The following is a 20,603-nucleotide window of genomic DNA, read 5'->3' on the forward strand; positions in this document are numbered from 1 at the left end:
GCTACTCGCGAAGACTCTACTCTGATCTGCAACACAAGAAACGTCAATGCCGAGCCAAGGAAGGGGTCCCCGCATTGACTCTCCAACACTCAAGTCAGTCACCGGAAGCGTAGAAGAAGGCGGAACAACAGTGAAAGGAGCAAAAGAACAGGCGTGAACAATGAATAGCACATACCTCTGTCAGTACATGGACCCCGCTTTATATAGTACCCAGTGGACGACGTGCACACTCTCGAAGGCGCGGTCAAGCTTTTCCAACTATCCTATGAAAGAACATGTCAAAAAAATATCTCTGACACTATACCTTAACAAGACATGCAAATCCCTGATGAGACACTAGAAGCTTCCCTCGTATGATTCACTTGTTGATTATGTCCTGTTATCAGCGGCATTACCTCCCAAATGGATATTAAGAGATACGGGAATGGTCCTACTATTCGGCCGAACGGGGTATCCGCTTGGCCGGGACTCCTCCACTCGGTCGACCTCTACTGCTTTTCCCCGCAGTGACTTGGTTCAGTAGATTGTTTCCGCCTGATCAGACAAGTGCTCCGGTCACCTTAATGTTCCTCCGATTTGTAATGGGCATATAATATTCTTGCCGTAGTGCTCTTGGCTGTCCGGACGTTCTGTTCAAACAAGCTATCTGACCCGATCGGATACTTCATACCTGATCGACAGTTGACGTCGATTTTCACTCGACCATCTTTAGTAAAATCGTTAATCACAATTAATCATCTTGACTTTAACTTTGACTTTTACATTAGTTATTGTCTCCACGTTTAACCCACACTTGATGACCGCCTTTATCGTCACATCAACATAATATAACTCAAGTAGGGTAAGGGCCGATTTTACAATGGATTTCGACCTTAGAGTTGAATGAATTTCTACCTCCAGATTTGTCGGGTCTAAATACCGGTTGATAAAAAAAACAATTTTATTTAACTCAACCAAAATAATTATATTTTTGATTTTATTATTTGCATTAAGAAGTTACCGCAAATGAGAACCAGGCACATATATACCCGCAAAACTTTATAAATCAAAATGTTAATTTATATAAATGTCACTCAATCACACTCCAATTAAAAGTTAATAAATCTAAAATTTTCTACCGATGGCAAACAGATCAGCCTCCTTCATCTACTCCAACTTATTCTGGAAGGTCTTCCTCTCCGTGCATTGCTGTCTTCCCTGCCACAGACAATGAATGCATGCCTGTTTGCGTAATTCGCTGTATGGGAGCTTTTCCACGCTCACTTTCCCCTTATAATTCACAGGTCTAACACAACGTAGTAGAGCAGCGTGATCGGAACCGAAAGGAAGATGCCCACAATCACCCTGCAAATTAAAAAATATATATATATATAAAATTATTTACATGAATTGCGATCGATCGAGGTGCAATATAATGGATTCATAATATAAAAGCCAACCCTGTGCTCATGATGTCTGGATGAACGTTGTATTCTTCTGCGTAAACGAACGAAAGCACCGCAAGAGGAAGAGCTGCCTGTACGATGCCCACCCGCAGCAGCACACCGCGAAGCCCGACGGCGAGAGACGCCGCCACCATCGCGGCGGGGCCCAACACGAACCTCGCGACCATGGCACCGAGCGCGAGCTTGTATCCGCACGAAATGAATCTTTTCCGTCGAGCCATGAAAGTCCCTGCACTCGAGGGGTTTAATTTTATTTTTTTTTCTTAATTTCTTTATTTTTAAATTTGCAGAGGTTTGTTTGACTGACCGACGCTGAACATGGCTAAGCCGACGGCTGACACAGAGAGGATCGACAACGAGTTGTCGATGATCGCCGGCAATCTGATGTCGAATCTGCACAGAAAAATTATTAAAATTATTTGAATTAAATCATCGAATCAAATCAAATTAGTATTTGAATTATTCTATTTTACGGATGAAATTAGGGAACCTGAAGGCGATGAGGGACCAGATGAAGCCTAGGACACTGCCGTACGTGTTGGGAAGCTTGAGAATCTTCTTCACCGCCGTCGCTAGAATCCGCGACGCCGGCGGCGGCTCCCTCGCCGTTTCCGATGACGAAGCATCGGCATTAGCAGCAGCGCTGTTCTGTGCTTCGACGTCCGCCGCGGCGGCGTTCGTCGCCTTGTTGTACTCCAACAAGAACACGACGACGATGTACCAGAGGGCGAACTGGAGGACGACGATCTGCACCATCAAGGTCTCCGACATGGCGCCGTACATGCCCCTGAGCACGGGCACGCCCATGATGACGGTGTTGGGGAGGGTGAGGAGGGAGAAAAGGGTGACGGCCCACGGGAGGGAGTTCCCTCTCCGGGCGAGGCGGGCCCAGGCCGCGATGCCGGCCAGCGCGAGCAGTTTCTGGAGGGTGTCGGCGGCGAGGAAGCGGAGGTTCATGGCGTAGGGGTCGTTGGAGGCGAGCATGCGGAAGATGAGGAGCGGGCAGGCGAAGACGGCGACGAAGTGGTTGATCCCGGCGCACTGCTCCGCCGTGAAGGCCTTGGCCTTGACGGAGGCGTAGCCGAGCGCCATGGCGGCGTACAGGGGCGCCATGGCCTCCGCCACGCGGTAAAGATTGGACCAAGAGATCATGGCTCTCTCTTCTTCTTCTTCTTAGCTTCTTTCTCGTACGTCGACGCAACGGGAGCTTCCATCGGCTATTTATATATACGCATTATGGACGGAGGCACCGTGGGAGCCAGAGGATTAGGGTTGGAAGGTTCACGCCTCGGCAGGGCTATTTGAGGCGGCTGCTTTGGCAGGAGGAAGACCAGCTGGGGGAATCCAACGGCGGCGCCAACGCATTTCTGCGCGTGCTTCGCATTAACATGATTAAATCTCTATTTAATGACACTTAATTGTTAGTATTTTTTTTTGTTTAAAAAAATATAGCTTGAACGGGCTCAAGAACGCACTGGGAAACATAACAAGCTAAGAAAGCAGAGTTAATGCTCACTTTGTTAATTGCATGAGAATCCTTTTGAATCAAAAAAATACATTCAAAGTTCTGCTTTGTGATCGACAACGCAGACCAACTATGTGTGTGAATGGCAATGACTGTGTGAAGAAATAGACTTTATAAGGTCGCCCGAGGTTTTGGTCTGCCTTGCATGGTAACTGACATGACCGACTTTTGGCATAAGCCGTCAATGGCCAGGTAATTTTTATTAGGACCTATTAAAAATTTAATGTATTAAATATATTTTTTATATGTTTTTTTTAAAGATAATAGAAAAAAAATATGAACTACATGGTAAAAAATTATATAATCTCATTCTCTAAAAATTTCTAAAAATTGGGATAGTTATTTTTAATATATTAAATATATTTTTATATAAATTTTTTAAGAGAATGGAAAAGAAAGGGTCCATGTGATTAGATATTTATATGATCTCAATCTATCAAAGCTTTGGATTTCGTAAAGATCTCGTTAGAGTTCTAATGGATAGAGTCATAAAGGACTTTTTTTAACAAATTAATTTTTTTTTAATTATGAATGTTAATTTATAAAATTTAATCTATTCCTCTTTAATATCTCTCTATCATAATCTACTCTGGTTACATTTCTAGTTGGTGATGTTTTCTCCTTGATCAATAAGAACATGAATTAGAAATTTTTTATCTTATCCATATAATGTAAAATAAAAATGTTAGTTTTCTAAGTTTTCCCTCTTCCCTTTTTCCAACTCCTTCTCTCTGTGCTTCTCTTGCTCATTGAGATTGGAGAAGAGAAATCACACCTAACACTAACACGCTGATGCGATCAGTGCTACAATGCTCGTTGCTTGATTAAATTCAAATGTTCATGCAGTCATCCATATTGTGTCGGATCAAAATGAAAGATTTTATTATTTTTTAGCAATAACAAGTTAGATACATCTACTATTTCGTTTCCTCGATAGATATTAAATTTAACTTTTATTTAAATATATTTACAGTCATAAATTATTCGATTTTTTATTTATCTCCATTCTATTATTTACAATTATTCTGGTTCAAGTAATGAAAAATATGGTTTATTTTTTCTTTTATTTTGTGCCTAAGAAAGTTTCCATTGACTTCTCATTATGATCTTTATTTTTTAAAAAATTATATCCAATTTAATCATTTTGTACATTATTTTTTTTATTTATTTTTTGTGCTTCACTGATGAATTGAGCATGGAGCATGATTTTTTTATATTATTATCCTATTTTATTGTTGTTATTTTCTCAATTTTGTTCCTTCTTATAAGGGTTGCTCTCTCCATATTTCATTTAAATATATTTTATTTCTAGCTAAATGAATTATAAACTTATTATCTACTTAAAGTATATTATTATATCTAATAATAATATTCTATTTAAAATTTATATTTATCTGAATTAGATTATCAAAATTTGAATATAAAGATTTAATTAATAATTTTACATCTTAAAAGTTAGAAAATTAAATTATATAATTTTTTTAAAAAATTAATATTTAATTTATTTTTAAAAAAATTAAAGATGAGAATTTTTTTAAAAAAAATAATGTCAAAAGTCTAAAATAAATTTTTCGCTTAAAGTCTCAAAACTTGAGCCGGCCTTGGTTGCATAGTTGGATTTTGCTAGGATCTCTTGGAGGTGCAATGGTGAGGCGGAGCAATAGGCATGCGTGGAAGGAGATATTGGAGGTATGACCTCGATGCACCATTTATTTCGTTCGTACAAAACAACATGAAAGTCGGACAATCAAGAAACTACTTGTTCCATGAAGAAGACTAAAAGGAAGGGGTCGTGTATAATACTCATCGTGTTTTGCATGAATATCTTGCTTTTTTTACAATATTAATTCTCCATTTTCAAATATCACCGGCGCCTATTAATGATCTTCATAACTACAGTGTTTTCTACTATTATGGATTTCTAATTTGGGACCGGATCTTCTGATTCCCTTATCCTGATCCGCTCTTAGATCGGGACAAGGGAATTGATGGGAGGCAATGACCCCCACCTGTTAATAGGTGGGGAGTCATTGCCTCCACCAATGCAAAAATTGGATCATGAATTGGTCTAGCCTTTGCGGACTAAAAGAACCATCCCCTTTAATTCAAGGTTGTTTACTTTTAGTGAGTGATCCAGTTGAGATTAGGGGATGACTTGATTCCTTGAGATGTTGAAGCAGAGCGCATCCAGTAGGTCAAATCAGTCGGGTCGACTCTTATCGTATTGGCTCCTATCCAATCAATTTATGTAGGGTCGAGCAACGAATAGATTCAGTCCAACTCCTATTTAGTTGATTTCTATTAGGTCGACTCTTGGCAATTCGAGCCACTAAAGGGCTTCAAGGACAGCTAGTGAAACCATGTCCGACTTCGACTAAAGTCTCTAGTGACAGCGAACTCGCTAAAAAAATTGAGAACACTGAAAAAAATTAGAAAGAAGGCCGAGATTGATTTTGATGAAATCCTTCCGACACTCAAGTTAAATCCCAACAAAGAGAAACAAAAAAAGAAAAAGAAAATATGCTCGTAAAATTATATCGTACGCGTATCTGCGCTAGTGTGTACATACACCTTTTTATATTAGCTTAAGAGAGTGGAGGTAATGCGCCAGTTACTATTCTAAGGACTAGTAGTCATCTGTCATTTACCTCCTCCTTATTAATCTTGGGTCTAATTGACAGAGTACTGAGGACGAACACACAGTCACCTTTGCCATGCTTCCCGCATGTCAACCCACATCTTCGGACATCTCCACACCACGTCCCGCATGTCCGCCCCCTTCCTCAGAACTCGTCACCACCATTTCCCTCACTTGTTCACCCCTTTAGCCGAATCTCCCATCAAGCTTAGCTCAGGTAGGACTATGATTGCGTCCATCTTTCGGTCTGTTGCAGGCCTAATCCGAGTTTGGTCTTAACTTGGGCTAACCATGAGTCAAGCTGACCTGGTTTACATTGACCAAGTCCTAGACCTGCCACATGCCACATGGTCCTTGCCGTTTCCGCACACATCAATGAGCCTTGTGATTACTCTATCAAACAAAAAAATGAGAAAATTATATTTTCAGTCCTGTAACTTACATCTTTTTCAATTTTAGTCCTATTATAAGTTAATTTACGTTCTTAGTCCTGTAATTTGTAATATTTTTCAATTTTAGTCCTTTTTCCTCCAAAATTGAAATTTTTCAACGAAAAATGTATAGTTTGTGGTTGGAATATAAAAAACACATGGGTCATAAAAAATCAAAATCCCCAAATTCAATTTACAACTCATCATTTTCCGTTAAAATTTTTCAAATTTAGAGGAAAAAGGATTGAAATTGGAAAATATTACAAGTTACAGGACTAAAAATATAAATTGACTCATAATAGGACTAAAATTAAAAAAAATAACGGGACTAAAATTAAAAAAAATATAAATTACAAAACTAAAAACATAATTTTCTCAAAAAAAAACACTTGAGTGTATTAAGTTATTCTCAGCTTTCATGGCTTCTTCCTATGCTATCTCCGTTCCTTTTTCTTCATAAACCATACCATCTTTAACCAGTGTGAAACTATGAAAAATCCAGCCAAAAGTGAAGTAGCACATTGGCTTCACCATCTTGTTCCATAAACATGAAAAGCCTCTCAAATTTAGAAGAAATGCTTAGCCAAAAGCCTATTGTCACCAGAAATCCTTGCATGAGCACGCACCACCTTTGAAACGATGAAATCGATTCGTATCCCTCACGACAATCTCCCGATCGTAGACGTTCGAGATACATTTGAAAGCTGCATGACAGTCGGCGCAAACACGCAAGTTCTTCACAATCTTAATAGGTGTTCGAGGAGGAGTCTTCAACAAAACAAACGCAACCGCTAGCTTCTCGCTGTGCCAATGCAATGCATCCTCCTTATCCTCTTCATCGATGTCGAGCAATACCTCTTCCATTACAGGAACATAACCTGCCAACTTTATCTTTAGACTGATCTCCTCCAACATCTCATACACTCCCATGTAGTGTAAATGTGACTCATCTCCAGCAATGAACTCATAAATCTCACCATCCAACTCCACAAGACTACAACCAGGCACTTTCCTGATCCCGTGCTCACTCATGGCTCTTCTTGTCTCCCACTTCTTGTCCCATTGTCGTTTGAGGGCATAGAAATTTGATAAAACCACATAATTCGAATGGTGCATTGGATCTTTGTCAAGGAGGTCCTTTGCGATCCTCTCGCCGAGCTCTAGCCTACCGTGCACACGACAAGCCCCTATGAGCATCCTCCATATCATCGGACTTGGCTCCATCGGCATCTTTTTGACAAAATCCAATCCTCGTTCAAGCATCCCTACTCGGCTGAACAAATCGACCATGCAACCATAGTGCTCGATCTGTGGCTCAATACTGAAATCGGCTGTCATGGAACTGAAATAGTGGCATCCCTCATTGACCATGCCTGCGTGAGCACAAGCAGTGAGAATGCTGATGAATGCCACACTATCAGGGACGATGCCGGCACATTTCATCAACTCGAATAACTTAATTGCTTCTTCGCCACGGCTGTGCATCGCAAGGCCATCGATCACAGTGGTCCACGACACAATGCTCCTCACAGGCATTTGTTCAAAGAGAGCCATTGCACCGTCAATGTCCCCGCACTTGGCAAGCGCGTCAAGGACTGCATTGCACAAAGATAGAACCTTTGGGATGTTTTTCCTGTTGACGTATGACCAAAGCCATCTGACGAGCTCGAGAGCTCCCAAGTCAGCGCAAGCGGCGAGCGACAAGATGATAGTGACCTCATCGGGCGGAATGGCTCTGCTCTGCATCTCGCGAAAGAGGGCCACGGCCTTGTCGGAGGACCCAGAGCGAACGTATCCGCCAATCATCGCGCTCCAAGTGACGGGATTTGATTGGGGCATTCTGTCGAACAGTTTAAGCGCTGAATCAGGGGAACCAGCTGCGGCAGAGTAGAAGTGAATGAGAGAGTTCTGGACGAAAAGATTAGCGCCAAATCCAAATTTGATGGCGGAGGCGTGGACCTGGAACCCGACATTCCCGGCGTTATGGAGACGGGAGCAGGCCTTGAGGAGGAAAGGAAAGGTGAACTTGTTCGGGAGCAAGCCGGCGTGGAGCATGGAGGAGAAGTACGAGAACGCGCGGCAGTTGTCGGCAGCCAGAGGGAGGTGGGAGTGGGCATGGGAGCGGATGAGCGTGTTGAATAGGAAGGTGTCGTAGAGGGAGGTGGAGACGTGCGGGGAGAAGAGGAGGGAGTGAGCGAGGTGGAGGGCGTGGAGGGAGGAGGCGGCGGCGACGAACTTGGTGAGGACGAGGGGGTTGGACTGGAGGCCGGATTTGAGGAGGAAGGCGGTGGTCTGGAGGAGGCGGTGGAGGGAGGTCGAGGCGTCGAGGAGGGCGAGGCAGGCTTGCTCTGCCGCTCTGCCTCCGCTGGGAGCGGGGGGAGAAGGAACCAGCACGCCATGCTTCATTGTTTTTCCTATAGCTTTTTACTCAACCGTATGGATAAGTTTGTAAAATACCCAATTTATGTATATAACTTTTAAAATACCAAATCAAGTATGGGATACCGATTTATCCTTGTCCACGTAGCTGGTCATCCATGTCGTCGCCATCCACCTCATGTGCTCATCAGAAGTAAGAAAATACACTCCCGGCCCACTTTAATTTCGCCAACTCCTATTTTTTGTTACGACCCGATCCCGAACCCTAACTGCTCCTACCTTCCCAACATCGTTTGCTCCTGCTCGCTTTCGCTTATTTTCCTAAACGCAATCCCGAATCCCTCCTGAACCTGGTCGCCTGCTCGTTTCCATCGTTCAGCGTTTCACTGGCGGTGTAGTCCTGGCTTCTTCACCTCCACGGGCGTCGTCATTTGTCTGTCTTCTCCGGAAGTTACGAAGTCCAAATCATATCATCACCGCTTATTGTATTCGTGAAAGCTTCACGAACTAGGTCAGAGGTCAGGTTCACCACATTTTTCACCGCGTTAGCTCATCATTGTCCTGAGCTTCGCCACCTTCTTCATGCATTACCACCTTATTTCCCATTGCGCCATATCACTATATCTATGAGTATGTCGAAGTATACATCATCATTTCCAAATGTAAAAAATTCGAGAGTAAAGTGTTTTTTTCAATTGGTCATTTATTTCTAATTATAGCTTGATTTAGGAAAATACTGTTTTTATTTTTAAGCCTGTTAATAGTATCAAGATGAATTGTCCAACACATACTTTATCTAAATAAGTTAATACTATCAAGATGAAATATTAATACTATTTGATCGAAAGCGCTAGAAGGGGGAGGGGGTGAATATCGCTCGTGACTTTCACTTACGTTTCAGAAAACTAAGAGTAAAATGCAGCGGAAAATTAAATAACAATTGAAAACACAGACACCAAGATTTATTTGGTTCGAAGCCTAGGACGACTCCTACTCCAAGGCCTACATTCGTTGAGCGTTTACTTTGGGCAATCACTATTAGCTCGAAAAGTTACAATTCAGATTTACAATATTAAACGGTAATGAAATTATACCAACAACTAAAACAGTAATCTTGAAGCTTCTGGTTGTCAGAGACTTGTTGCAGCTTCGCTGGATCATTCTTTGAGCAGTACATAGAAGAAGGGTTGTCAAATTGTGTTCTTCCTTTACTGCTGCTCGAGACAGACTTATATAGCCCGTTGAGGGTGTTGGTTGTTACTCGGAATATCGTACCGGTTCCCCTGTACAAATATTTTGTACAAGTCCTGAACCTTTCCTAACAACCTATTGTGTTCTTTAGAAATTAAATTAAGAATCGCAAACAGAAGTTAACATTATTGATTCCAAATTCAATTTATCTGTTCTTAGAGGTTTAGACTTAGATCGCAAATGATGCTTAACATTATTAATCCAAATCCACCTATGTTACAAATTTGATTAAATATTTATTTCAGAGATCGGCTTCCAGGTTAAACATGGCGAGACATTAGGCCTTCTTGGTTATGGGAGCATCCACCACTTCCTAGACAAAGTCTTTCAACGAAATTCAATATTTAATCGCCTTATAGTAACCCTAGGTTTAACCAATAAGAACAATCGAATCACAAGATCCAAAAACAAAAGAAACACAAATTCGAATCATAAATCCGAAACCTAGAAACGTTAGCCTCTTGTGTTTGGTATTTCAAGATCTAAACAAAAAGATGAACTAATTATAATGCGGAAACTAATAACTAGTTATACATTTTGTAACTTATAGATCTCACGATCTTCTATTGTATTCCTCTTCTTATCTTGGGCATCGTGTGGGTGATGATCTACCGAGATGAGAATCCACCCAAGCTTCCTTCTTCTCCAAGCAAGTTTCGGCCACCACCAATCTTCAAGAGATGAAGAACTTTCGGCCACCAACCAAGCTCCAAGGGATGCTAGGAAACAATGTCTCCTATCTCTTCTTCTTCTCCAAGCAAAATCCGGCCACCAAGATCTCTCCAAGAAGATGATGTCGCCGACCACTTAAGAAGAAGAATAGGGGAAGAGGAAGAAGAAAGAGCCGACCACCACCAAGGAAGAGAGAAATACTAGAGGATATATTCTTATGTGGTGAGGCACCTCTACCCTCTCTTTTATATTCCTTGGTCTTGACAAATAAGGAAAGTTTTAATTAAAATTTCCTTAATTTCCTTGCCATTGAAAGGAAAATTTAATTAATAAAAAAAATTTCCTTTTCTCTTATCAATGTGGTCGGCCACCTCAATTCCTCCAAACAAGGAAAGTTTTAAACACAAAATTAAAACTTTCTAATTTGTTTCCGAAATTTTTTAAAATAAAAATTTCTCTTTTAAAAATTCCCTTCATGGTTGATTATAAAAAGAAACTTTTATAAATTAAAATCTCTCTATTAAAACATGTGGATGATTACAAAAAGGAAAGTTTTCTCCAAAATTAAAATCTTCCTTTTAACTACAAATAAGGAAAGATATCAAATTTTTCTCTTAATCTTTTGTAGAAAGCTATAAAAGGAAAGATTTAAATTTTAAAACTCTTTTTTAGAATCACGAGGATGGTTACAAAAAAGAAAAGTTTTATAAAAAAATTAAAATATTTCTTTTAACAACAAATAAGGAAAGATATCAAATCTTTCTCTTAATCTTTTGTAGAAAGCTATAAAAGGAAAGATTTAAATTTTAAACTCTCTTTTAAAACTATGGCTTCCACATAAAGAAAGATTTTAAAATAAACTCCTTTTATTTTTTATGTGGCCGGCCACCTAAGCTTGGGCTCCAAGCTAGGGTCGGCCACCTACTTGACCCATCTAACCTTGGTTTGGCTGGCCCTAGCTTGGGCTCCAAGCTAAGCTTAGCCGACCACCTTAAGGTGGGTATGGGTGGGTATAACACTTTATAATTAAGAGGCTACGACAGGGACCAAGATGAGAAATTGGTTTTGGTCTCCCGATGAACTTGAGCTCCCGTGTTCGCCCCGAACACCCAACTCGAGTTCATCAATAATAACTCATACCACTAAAGAGTTATTATTGAACTACCGCACCAATCCCATATTACTATATGGGCTCCTTCTTATCATGAGTGTGTTAATTACCCTGTGTTTAAGATATAGAATGCCCACTAATTAAATGAGTTACTGACAACTCACTTAATTAATATCTAGCTTCAAGAGTAGTATCACTCAACTTCATCATCATGTTAGACTAAGTCCACCTGCATGGTTTACATGACAATCCTTATGAGCTCCTCTTGGGGACATTATCAACCTAAATTACTAGGACACAGTTTCATTCTATAATCAACAACACACCATATAAATAATACCATTTCCCAACTTATCGGGTCTATTGATTTATCGAACTAAATCACACCCTTTGATAAATTAAAGAAATGAATATTGAGTATATGTGCTTGTTATTATATCATGATTAAGAGCACACACTTCCATAATAACAAAGGTCTTGTTCTTTTATGCAGTCAGTATAAAAAGAACTTACCTTAAATGGTCCTGCTCAATACACTCAGAGTGTACTAGTGTAATTTTATAGTCAAGATAAACTAATACCAAATTACACTACGACTATTCCAATGGTTTGTTCCTATCCATCTTAGTCGTGAGCTACCGTTTATAATTTATAAGGAACTGATAACATGATCTTCTGTGTATGCCACCACTCACCATGTTATCTACAATATAAATTAATTGAACAACTACACTTAGCATATAAATGTAGACATTTAATCAATGTGATTCTTTATTTTAAAATAAATATTTACAAAAAGCTAGATGTTTAGTATACACTTTAACAGAGGGCACCCTCAACAGCATGCAGGACACCTCCAACCCCGCCGGATCCGCAGCGTGGATAAGCTCCGCTTCGCCCGCAGTCTATCCGCCTCCAAGCCCATGGAGGGTGCCCTCCACTAGCGTCCAAGGCGCCCTCTGCTCAGTGTCCAGGGTGCTCTCAAGCTCCATGAGGGCGCCCTCTGCCCTTCTGCACAAAGGTTATCAACTAGTGACCCGAGGCGCCTCCAAGCTCCATGGAGGGTGCCTCAGGACTGTTCATCCGAGCCTTTTGCTTCTTTTTCACCCCTGTAAGATGGGTTAGTTCAAAATACAAATCATATCCTACAAGACAGAGTTTAGCACAACAAAATAAGTCAAACATAAGTATTTGACAGTCTCTGGACTGTCCGATTCTAACTTCGGATTCCTGATCGTAAACCCTAGGTCGAACCGACGCCTACTGTTCCCTCACTGGGGAACGCGTCCTCACCTACTCCACTCAGGAGAGTTTACCTGTTGCCAGTTGATCTTCCAGACCAACTGGACTTTGGCTCAGCGCCCGAGGCTTCAGGACTTTCTGTTGGACGTCCGCACCACAACCCGTCCAGACTTTCACCAGGTTCGCGACACCAGGACTTTCCACCTAGAGTCCTCGACTCTTGGACTTTTACCCAAAGCCCTCGACCCGTCAAGACTTTCCGCCTAGGGTTACCACCCCCTAGGACTTAGGGTTACCCCTCCTAGGGTTTTCCACCTGCCTAACCACAGCTAGGACTTTTGCTTAAGTACACTTAGAATTTTTCTGCAAACTCATTCAAACATGTTTGATCACAAATGACCTTAACTTTGAACTCTTTGTCATTATCAAAATTTAGATTTGATCGTCGGATGCTTACCGTACCAACAAATATCATTAAATTTTGGTAAAAAATCATAATTTGATTTAACATTTGTCATACTGCGTACCTAAAATTTGTTAAGGATTTCTTAATCTAAATTGGTTATACCATCTCTAAACCGAGCACCTTATAGTGTATATAGAACTCTGAGTTCATTTAGTTTAAGTTATCAACAAATTTAATAATTATTTATATTATATCATATTTATGTTTGCATTCATTCTAATTTCATAATGGTTCAGTAATTATGATTTCGTTCATTCTAATTTCATAATATTTCATAATGGTTCTAATTTTACAAATCTAGATTATTGTTTTCTTATATGGCAGGATAGTAAAAGAAATACATCAAGTTCAAGAAGTTCAATTCAATTATCAAGTTTGCATGAAAAATTACATTGGATGAGCAAGTTGGGACATTTTGTAGATTTTTATTCTGAAACTTCCACAAGAGGAAAAACAAAGGGTCATTCAGGAGTAATACTCCATGAAAAACACATAAATGTTATAAGAAATACCCCTTTTCAATATTCCTGAGCATATCAGAAATTCAACATCTTAGTGGATTAATGGTCAACATATTTGAGAGTTTGGATTACGAAAAAGAGACATTCAAATTTGCCAACATAGTTGTGTCTTTCACAACCAATGATGTAGCATTATTGCTTGGAATCCCAAATAGAGAAAAACATGTCGAGATAGATTCTAATGTTGCCTTTGGTGCATTATTCAAAATATTTTTTCCAACTAAAGGCCTAAATCAATCTAGGTTGGAAAAGCTAATGAGGACTTATTGTCTCCGAGTTGATTCAGATTCAGATTTGTTGCTATTTTGTAAATTTTACATTTTGTATCTTTTTTCTTCTATTTTATTTGCTTCAATACATATTGTTGAATATGTGTGAATGGAAAAGATGTGGAAGAGAATAAAAGCTATATTATGAATGGAACTTTAGTCCCACATTGGGAGTTTCTTGCCATATTGGTTGATTTATATTAATTCACATGCTTTGATGATGTGAACAAATGCATGCAGAGAGACTCTCTCTCACACGTGGGTGTGCAAGGGGTGTAAATCCAGGGCTCGGATTGCACTGAACTATTTTGACTCATGTGTGGGCACGACCTGCGTGCGCCGAATGTCGGACCGGTCAGGGCAAAATTTGCCCAAGTGGAACAACCAACATTTTACCACATAAACTTTTTGATGTTGTGTAACGGATGCATTAAATTCGAGATTAATGCATAATCAAAACGGTCAAGTGATAACGAGTGAAACAGTGGGTGTTTCACTGCTCAGTGAATAATGATCATTAAGATCATTAATGCAACCCATTGGTCTAAGCTCTTATATAAGGAGACTGTGATCATATGCAGACACACACAAGCAGAAGCTCTCCACCTTAATTCCCCTTCTCCTTTTTCGTGCAACTCCTACTTGGCAGAGTGCCCGTGATAGCGTCATTAAGTTCACCGTGATCACCAGTGCTTGGTGGGAATCATGGGCAACTGTTGTATCATGGGAAACAGACAACCATAATAAGCCTCGAAGCATAGCTGAAGGTGGGGTGAATCTGTTTTAAGGAAACTGTGACTCTCGCAGGCCTCGGTCCTTTTTCCCGCTTAGACGACACTGTTCAAGAACTGAGCTTCCTAGTCGATTGTTCGCCCGCTTGGGCTCCTCTGCTCATCCAGTCACTCTGTTGTTTGCACGACCGACCACTTTCTAGTTCGACCACTACGCCTGGTCGAGCTGCTTTGTCCGATCGGTTGCACTACCCGGTGGTCCACTCGGTCTCTCGCTCAGACTTCTTGGACAACCACCCGCTCGGCAACACAGACCTGTTGCTTGCTTGATATGCCCGCTCGGCAACACAGACCTGCTGCTTGGATGATCAGTCCGCTCAGCAATACAAACCTACTTCTTGATTGATCTACCTGCTCGGTGACTCAATCAGCTCTACTGCTTGGCCAATCTGCCCGCTCAGCAATATAGACCTGCTACTCAGTCGATTTGCCCGCTCGGTAACACAGACTTGCTGCTCAGCCGATTTACCCACTCGGCGACTCAGTCCACTTTGCCGCTCTTTGCAATGTAGCAGAAACCAGCCCCTGCTAGTAGCTTGAGATTATCCACTCAAGTTATCTCGACTATAAGTTGAATTTAATTCAGTGTAGTTTAAATTCAGCTAATACCCTGTAAATCTCTGACAACAGATTATTTCATCCAAAAATCTTGAAACAGGCTCGCTTTTATTGAGATGGCCACCGAATAGAGTGCTGAGGTGCAACAGACTCAACACATGAAGGCCTCCTCCTCCCCAATTAAACTGTGCCAATCAATCATGGGGAAAATCTAGAGAAGTTTAGTGGACTGAACTTCAAGAGATGACAGCAGGAGATGCTCTTCTACTTGACCACACTCAACCTGGCTCGGTTCTTGACCAAGGACCCTCCCAAGCGTGCTAAGGATGCTGATGCACAAACCATCAGAGCAGTGGAGGCATTGGCTCATTCTTAGTTCCTTTGTCGAAACTACATCCTCAACTACCTTACTGACTCGTTGTACACTGTGTACAACATGAAGAGAACAACTAAGGAGCTGTGGGAGTCCTTGGACAAGAGTACAAGACAGAGGATGCAAAGGCCAAGAAGTTCATAGTGGTCGATTCCTAGACTACAAGATGGTTAACTCCAAGACGGTGATTAACCAAGTCCAGGAACTTCAGGTGATCTTGCACGAGATCCACTCAGAAGGGATGGCTCTGAGTAACCTTTCAGGTGGCTGCTATCATTAAGAAGTTGCGTCTCAGCTGGAAGGACTTTAAGAACTACCTGAAGCATGAGCGGAAGGAGATGAATGTGGAGGAACTCATTGTTAGACTTCACATTGAAGAAGACAACAAGAGTTCAGAGAGAAAGTTGTGTTGGTCCCCGTGGGTGTTTTGATGTGATCAACCAAGTTGGTTAAGTCCTGCTTTGTTTGATCCCTGTGTCTAAGTGTGCAGGAACTTAGGAGCGCAGGAAGTCGAGCGGAAGATGCAGCTAGCGAGAAGGACGGCACGGGAAGGGAGCCGACAGGCTCGGTGCGTCCGAAGGACGAGAGAGCTGCGGAAGAGTACACCGGTGGGTGAAAAGAACATGCGCGGTGTTTGAGGGACGTTAAGCCAGGGAGGAAGACTGCTCGAGGAGAAAGCCGGAAATTGGGTTCGGGTGAGCCCTATTTCGGTTGGCCGAAATCACCCAAAAGAACGGAGCGTTGGAAGCTGAAGCAAGCAAGCTGGAATTCAAGCTGCCAGCTTGGAGGCGCCTCCAGCTTGAAGGCGCCTTCAGCCTTGTTGAAGGTGCCTTCAACAGGTTAAAACTGACCGTTTGTGCTGCGGATAAAGTTTTATCCGCTCACCCCTTGGAGGCGCCTTGGATATCTGTTGGAGGCGCCCTGGACCTCCGAGATAGAATTTCCAGGGGCTATAAAAGGACCCCTGGAGCTAGGAATTCAATACAACTCAAGCAATCAATACTGTAAGCAATTCCTAAGCAACTAGTGAGCTTCCAAAAGTGTAAAAGGCTTCTCCGCCTTCAGTGAAGGAGATTTTTGTTAGTGCGCTTTTCATCGCCCTGGATTAACAACCCTCTTGGTTGTAACCAGGTTAAATTCTGTTTCTGATTTATTTCCTGTCTCCTTAATTTAGTTGCTATTATTTTACTGCTGCTTTTATTTTTGAGTTGAATTCCGAGGAGGGTAGAGTTTTAATTTTTCAGGAGCAATTCACCCCCCTCTTGTCGGCCTCCGCTGCACCTATAATTGGTATCAGAGCCATACCACCTCAGAAGGACTAACCGTCGACTGAAGCACAACGATCAAGACGATGGTCGGAGCAAATATTCATCCTCCAAAGTTCGATGGAGATTTCGCCACATGGAAGCAAAAAATGGAGGTATTTTTTAAAACAGATTTTGATATTCTTATTACAATGAAATATGGTTTTACAGCACCGAAAGATAAAGAAGAAAACACATGGAGCAAGAAGGAGCAAGCCGATTTCGTCACCAACGGAAAGGCTGAGTTCCATCTACTTAGTGTACCGCAACCTCAGGAGGTAAATCGGATCGGAAGCTACGACTCCGCGAAAGATCTCTGGGAGAAATTCCTGGAGCTTCACGAAGGTACCTCCGAAGCGAAGCTAGCCAGGTGCGACATCCTCCGGACCCAGTTGACGAACCTCCGGATGAACCAAGGCGAGAAGGTAGTGCTGTTGGTCCAACCTTAGGTCAAGGTTGACCTGGTTGACCAGACTCGAGTTGACTTGACTCGAGTTGTGTTTTGATGTTTGACGAGTTATATTTGACAATGTTTGACGTGAACAGAAAAGTTGTATCTTGATGTTTTACAAGGATACAAGCTTGGGAGATTGTGGGTGCAACCCGTGGTCAAGGTTGACCTGGTTGACCCGAGGTGAGTTGATCTGGCATGGGAAAAGTCCAAGCAGGGAGTTTGGCATGGTGAAAAGTCCAAGCAGGGAGCTTGGCACGGGAAAAGTCCAAGTATGGAGACTTGGCACGGAGAAGTCCAAGTATGGAAGCTTGGCACATGGGAAGTCGGAGAGGGCTCGGTAGCTCATTCCCCGAAGTGTGGTCAGAGAGGGCTCGGTAGCTCGTTCTCTGGACCGGATGTGGGAAAGTCCTGGTGAGTGAAGCCAGGCAGTTGTGAAAACCCTAGTGAGTGAAGCTAGGTGAAAGTCCTGGTGAGTGAAGCCAGGCAGTGGGAAAGTCCTGGTGAGTGAAGCCAGGCAGTGGGAAAGTCCTGGTGAGTGAAGCCGGGCAGATTGGAAATCCTGGTGAGTGAAGCCAGGTGAAAATCCTGGTGAGTGAAGCCAGGTGAAAATCCTAGTGAGTGAAGCTAGGTGAAAGTCCTGGTGAGTGAAGCCGGGCAAGGGAAAATCCAAATGGATCAAGGGTGATCGGACATCTGGTGTTGAGAAGGTCAAGTAGGTCAAGGGAGTGACCGGATACTTGGCACGAAGAGAAAAGTCCAAGTGGGTCAAAGGGATTGACCGGACACTTGGTGGGGAGTCTTAGCAGGTCAAGGGAGTGACCGGATGCTAAGCATGATGTACCAACAGGTCAAGGTTGACCGGATGTTGGTTTGGAAGGCTTGGGACTTGGTTTGGGCAAAAACCAAGCTCTGGATCGATCAGTGGATCGATCAAGTGATACATTGGGTATCTGGATCGGTCTGGTGATCGATCAGTAACCAAACAGTAGCCTACTGAGTGTTATCTGATCGATCTGCAGACCGATCAGGAAACAACGATCAGAAGACAAGAAGTTCGGGAGAAAAAGGAAGGGACATGCATGCTGATCGGTCCCTGGACCGATCAGAGGAAGCTCTGATCGGTCCCCAGGACCGATCAGGGTCTTCCTGGACCGATCAGGACATAGCCTGATCGGTCCAGGCTTAGCCTGATCGGTCCAGGCTTAGCCTGATCGGTCCAGGCTTAGCCTGATCGGTCCCCAAGACCGATCAGGGACAGTGTGGACCGATCAGATTGGAGCCTGATCGGTCCAGAACTATCCGTTGGCTCACAACGGTCTTCTGTCTTCTGCTGTCTTCTGGCTTCTTCTTCGCAGGTGGATGTAGGTTATAAAAGGAGATCGAGGGCTGCTACAGTTATGCTCTGCTACTCCTCCGAAGCTTCTGCTTCTTCTTGATCTTCTTCTCGCTTCTGCAAGTTATTGCTTCTGCTGTTCTAGAGCTTTGTTAAGCTCGCTTCCGAAGCTTCGCGTGAGCTTCCTCGACTTCTTCGACTGGTTTCAGCTGCTGCTGTGATTCTGTGAAGTTGGTGCTTCATCTACAGATTTCAGTCGACGACGAGAAGGCAAGCAAGAGTTGTTACATTCATCTTTATATTTGTATCTTGCTGTGCTTCTTGTACTTGTACTCTGATCTTGCTGTTGCAAGTGTTTGTGGTGAGGTTTCTCCACCCAGAAGGAGTTCTTATTAGCCGGTTTTCCGGGGACTCATCCACCGACGGATTGATAGGCTTCATCCACCTTACGGACACGCCGAGGAGTAGGAGTTTCATCTCCGAACCTCGTTACATCGTCGAGTTCGAGTTTGAGGAAGAAACGCTAAGAATTTGGGGTCGGCTATTCACACCCCCCTCTCTAGCCGAGTACGACGATCCTAACAAGTGGTATCAGAGCAAGGTCGCTCTTCGCTGGATTAACACCCGAGGGAGCACAAGCTAGAGATGGATCAACTCGGAGAAGACATCACCATTCCACCTTTCTATGACCGCGACGACTTCGCATATTGGAAGGTAAGAATGAGGTATTTTCTTATGACTAACCTTGAAAATTGGAGTTGTGTTCAATTAGGTTTCAAGCCTCCAATGGATAAGGAAGGAAAACCACTCGAGAAGAAGAAGTGGACAAGGGAACAAATCCACAATTCCACAATCAACGATGAGGTAATGAAAGTATTTGAATTCTCATTACCTAATGACATTCTATGTAAGATAGGTGGATACAACAATGCCAAGGAATTATGGAACAACTTGGCTAAGTTCCATGAGGGGAACTCCACTTCAAGCCATGAAGAGGAGTCAAGTGAGCCAAGGAGTTCACATCATGGAGGGATGGATTTAGAAGTTGAGGGCTACTCAACATCTAAAGAAGAAGAGGAGGAGAGTTCCTCTTCAAGTTCGGAGCAAGGAGAAGAAGCTTTTACCTCCGGAAGGGATGAAAGAGAGAGCTTACATCCCACCTCAACCCTAGGTAACTCAAGCAATTTAAGTTCTAGTAAATTGTATATATTATGCTTTGAGTGTAGGGAACTTGGACATTACAAGAGTAAATGTCCAAAGAGGGTTAGGAAGACTCCACCGGCGCCAAAGATCAAGGAAGCCGGAGTCCCGATACGCAAGAGCAAGGAGCACGTGGTGTGCTTCCAATGCAAGCGAAGGGGACATTATCGGAGCCAATGTCCGAGGGGGAGGCAACCTCACAAGGACAAGAAGACGAGCACATCGATAGGGGGAGCTAAGGCAAACCCTAAGGTAATCTCTAAGGCACATTATTGCAATAATAATAAGACACATGCTAGTAGCCTTATTGCTATTGTTAATAATTGTAAGCATGATAACATTAGAAATCGATACACATGCTTAGGTGCCAAACATATGAGCCTAGATAAGGATAACACTAGGAAAGCCAACCCTAGAATTAACCCATCTAAGGCTAAGGAAAACCTAGGTAAGAATCCCAAATCAACTAGACACATGCCTAGGAATGCCTCAAAGAAAAATGACAAATCAAGTCTTGAGGTATTAAAGAAGGAAAATCAAGTCTTGAGGTCAAGACTTGACATGTTAGAAAAGACCCTTAAAAATTTGGAAAAGTCAAATATAGGGTCTAAGGGGCAAAAACCAAAGCCCAAGGACATGA

General features: G+C 42.4%; 2 protein-coding genes across 2 annotated transcripts; both read right to left on the bottom strand.

Moving 5' to 3' along the window:
• Positions 1-1,005: 1,005 nt before the first annotated feature.
• LOC122044395 (auxin efflux carrier component 1a-like) lies at positions 1,006-2,723 on the bottom strand. The gene is made up of 4 exons (XM_042604885.1): positions 1,936-2,723; positions 1,753-1,838; positions 1,440-1,674; positions 1,006-1,344 (listed from the first exon to the last, which is right to left on the bottom strand). Exons 1-4 carry the CDS (start codon positions 2,595-2,597, stop codon positions 1,278-1,280), a joined length of 1,050 nt encoding a protein of 349 aa, XP_042460819.1. The 5' UTR covers positions 2,598-2,723; the 3' UTR covers positions 1,006-1,277.
• A 3,785-nt stretch (positions 2,724-6,508) lies between these two features.
• On the bottom strand, positions 6,509-8,461 carry LOC122040672 (pentatricopeptide repeat-containing protein At4g21065-like). The gene has a single exon (XM_042600092.1). The coding sequence runs from the start codon at positions 8,443-8,445 to the stop codon at positions 6,637-6,639; it is 1,809 nt and encodes a 602-aa protein (XP_042456026.1). The 5' UTR covers positions 8,446-8,461; the 3' UTR covers positions 6,509-6,636.
• Positions 8,462-20,603: the final 12,142 nt, after the last annotated feature.

Source organism: Zingiber officinale, chromosome 2A (genome assembly GCF_018446385.1).
Source record: "Zingiber officinale cultivar Zhangliang chromosome 2A, Zo_v1.1, whole genome shotgun sequence".
In the NCBI taxonomy this organism is placed as follows: domain Eukaryota; kingdom Viridiplantae; phylum Streptophyta; class Magnoliopsida; order Zingiberales; family Zingiberaceae; genus Zingiber; species Zingiber officinale.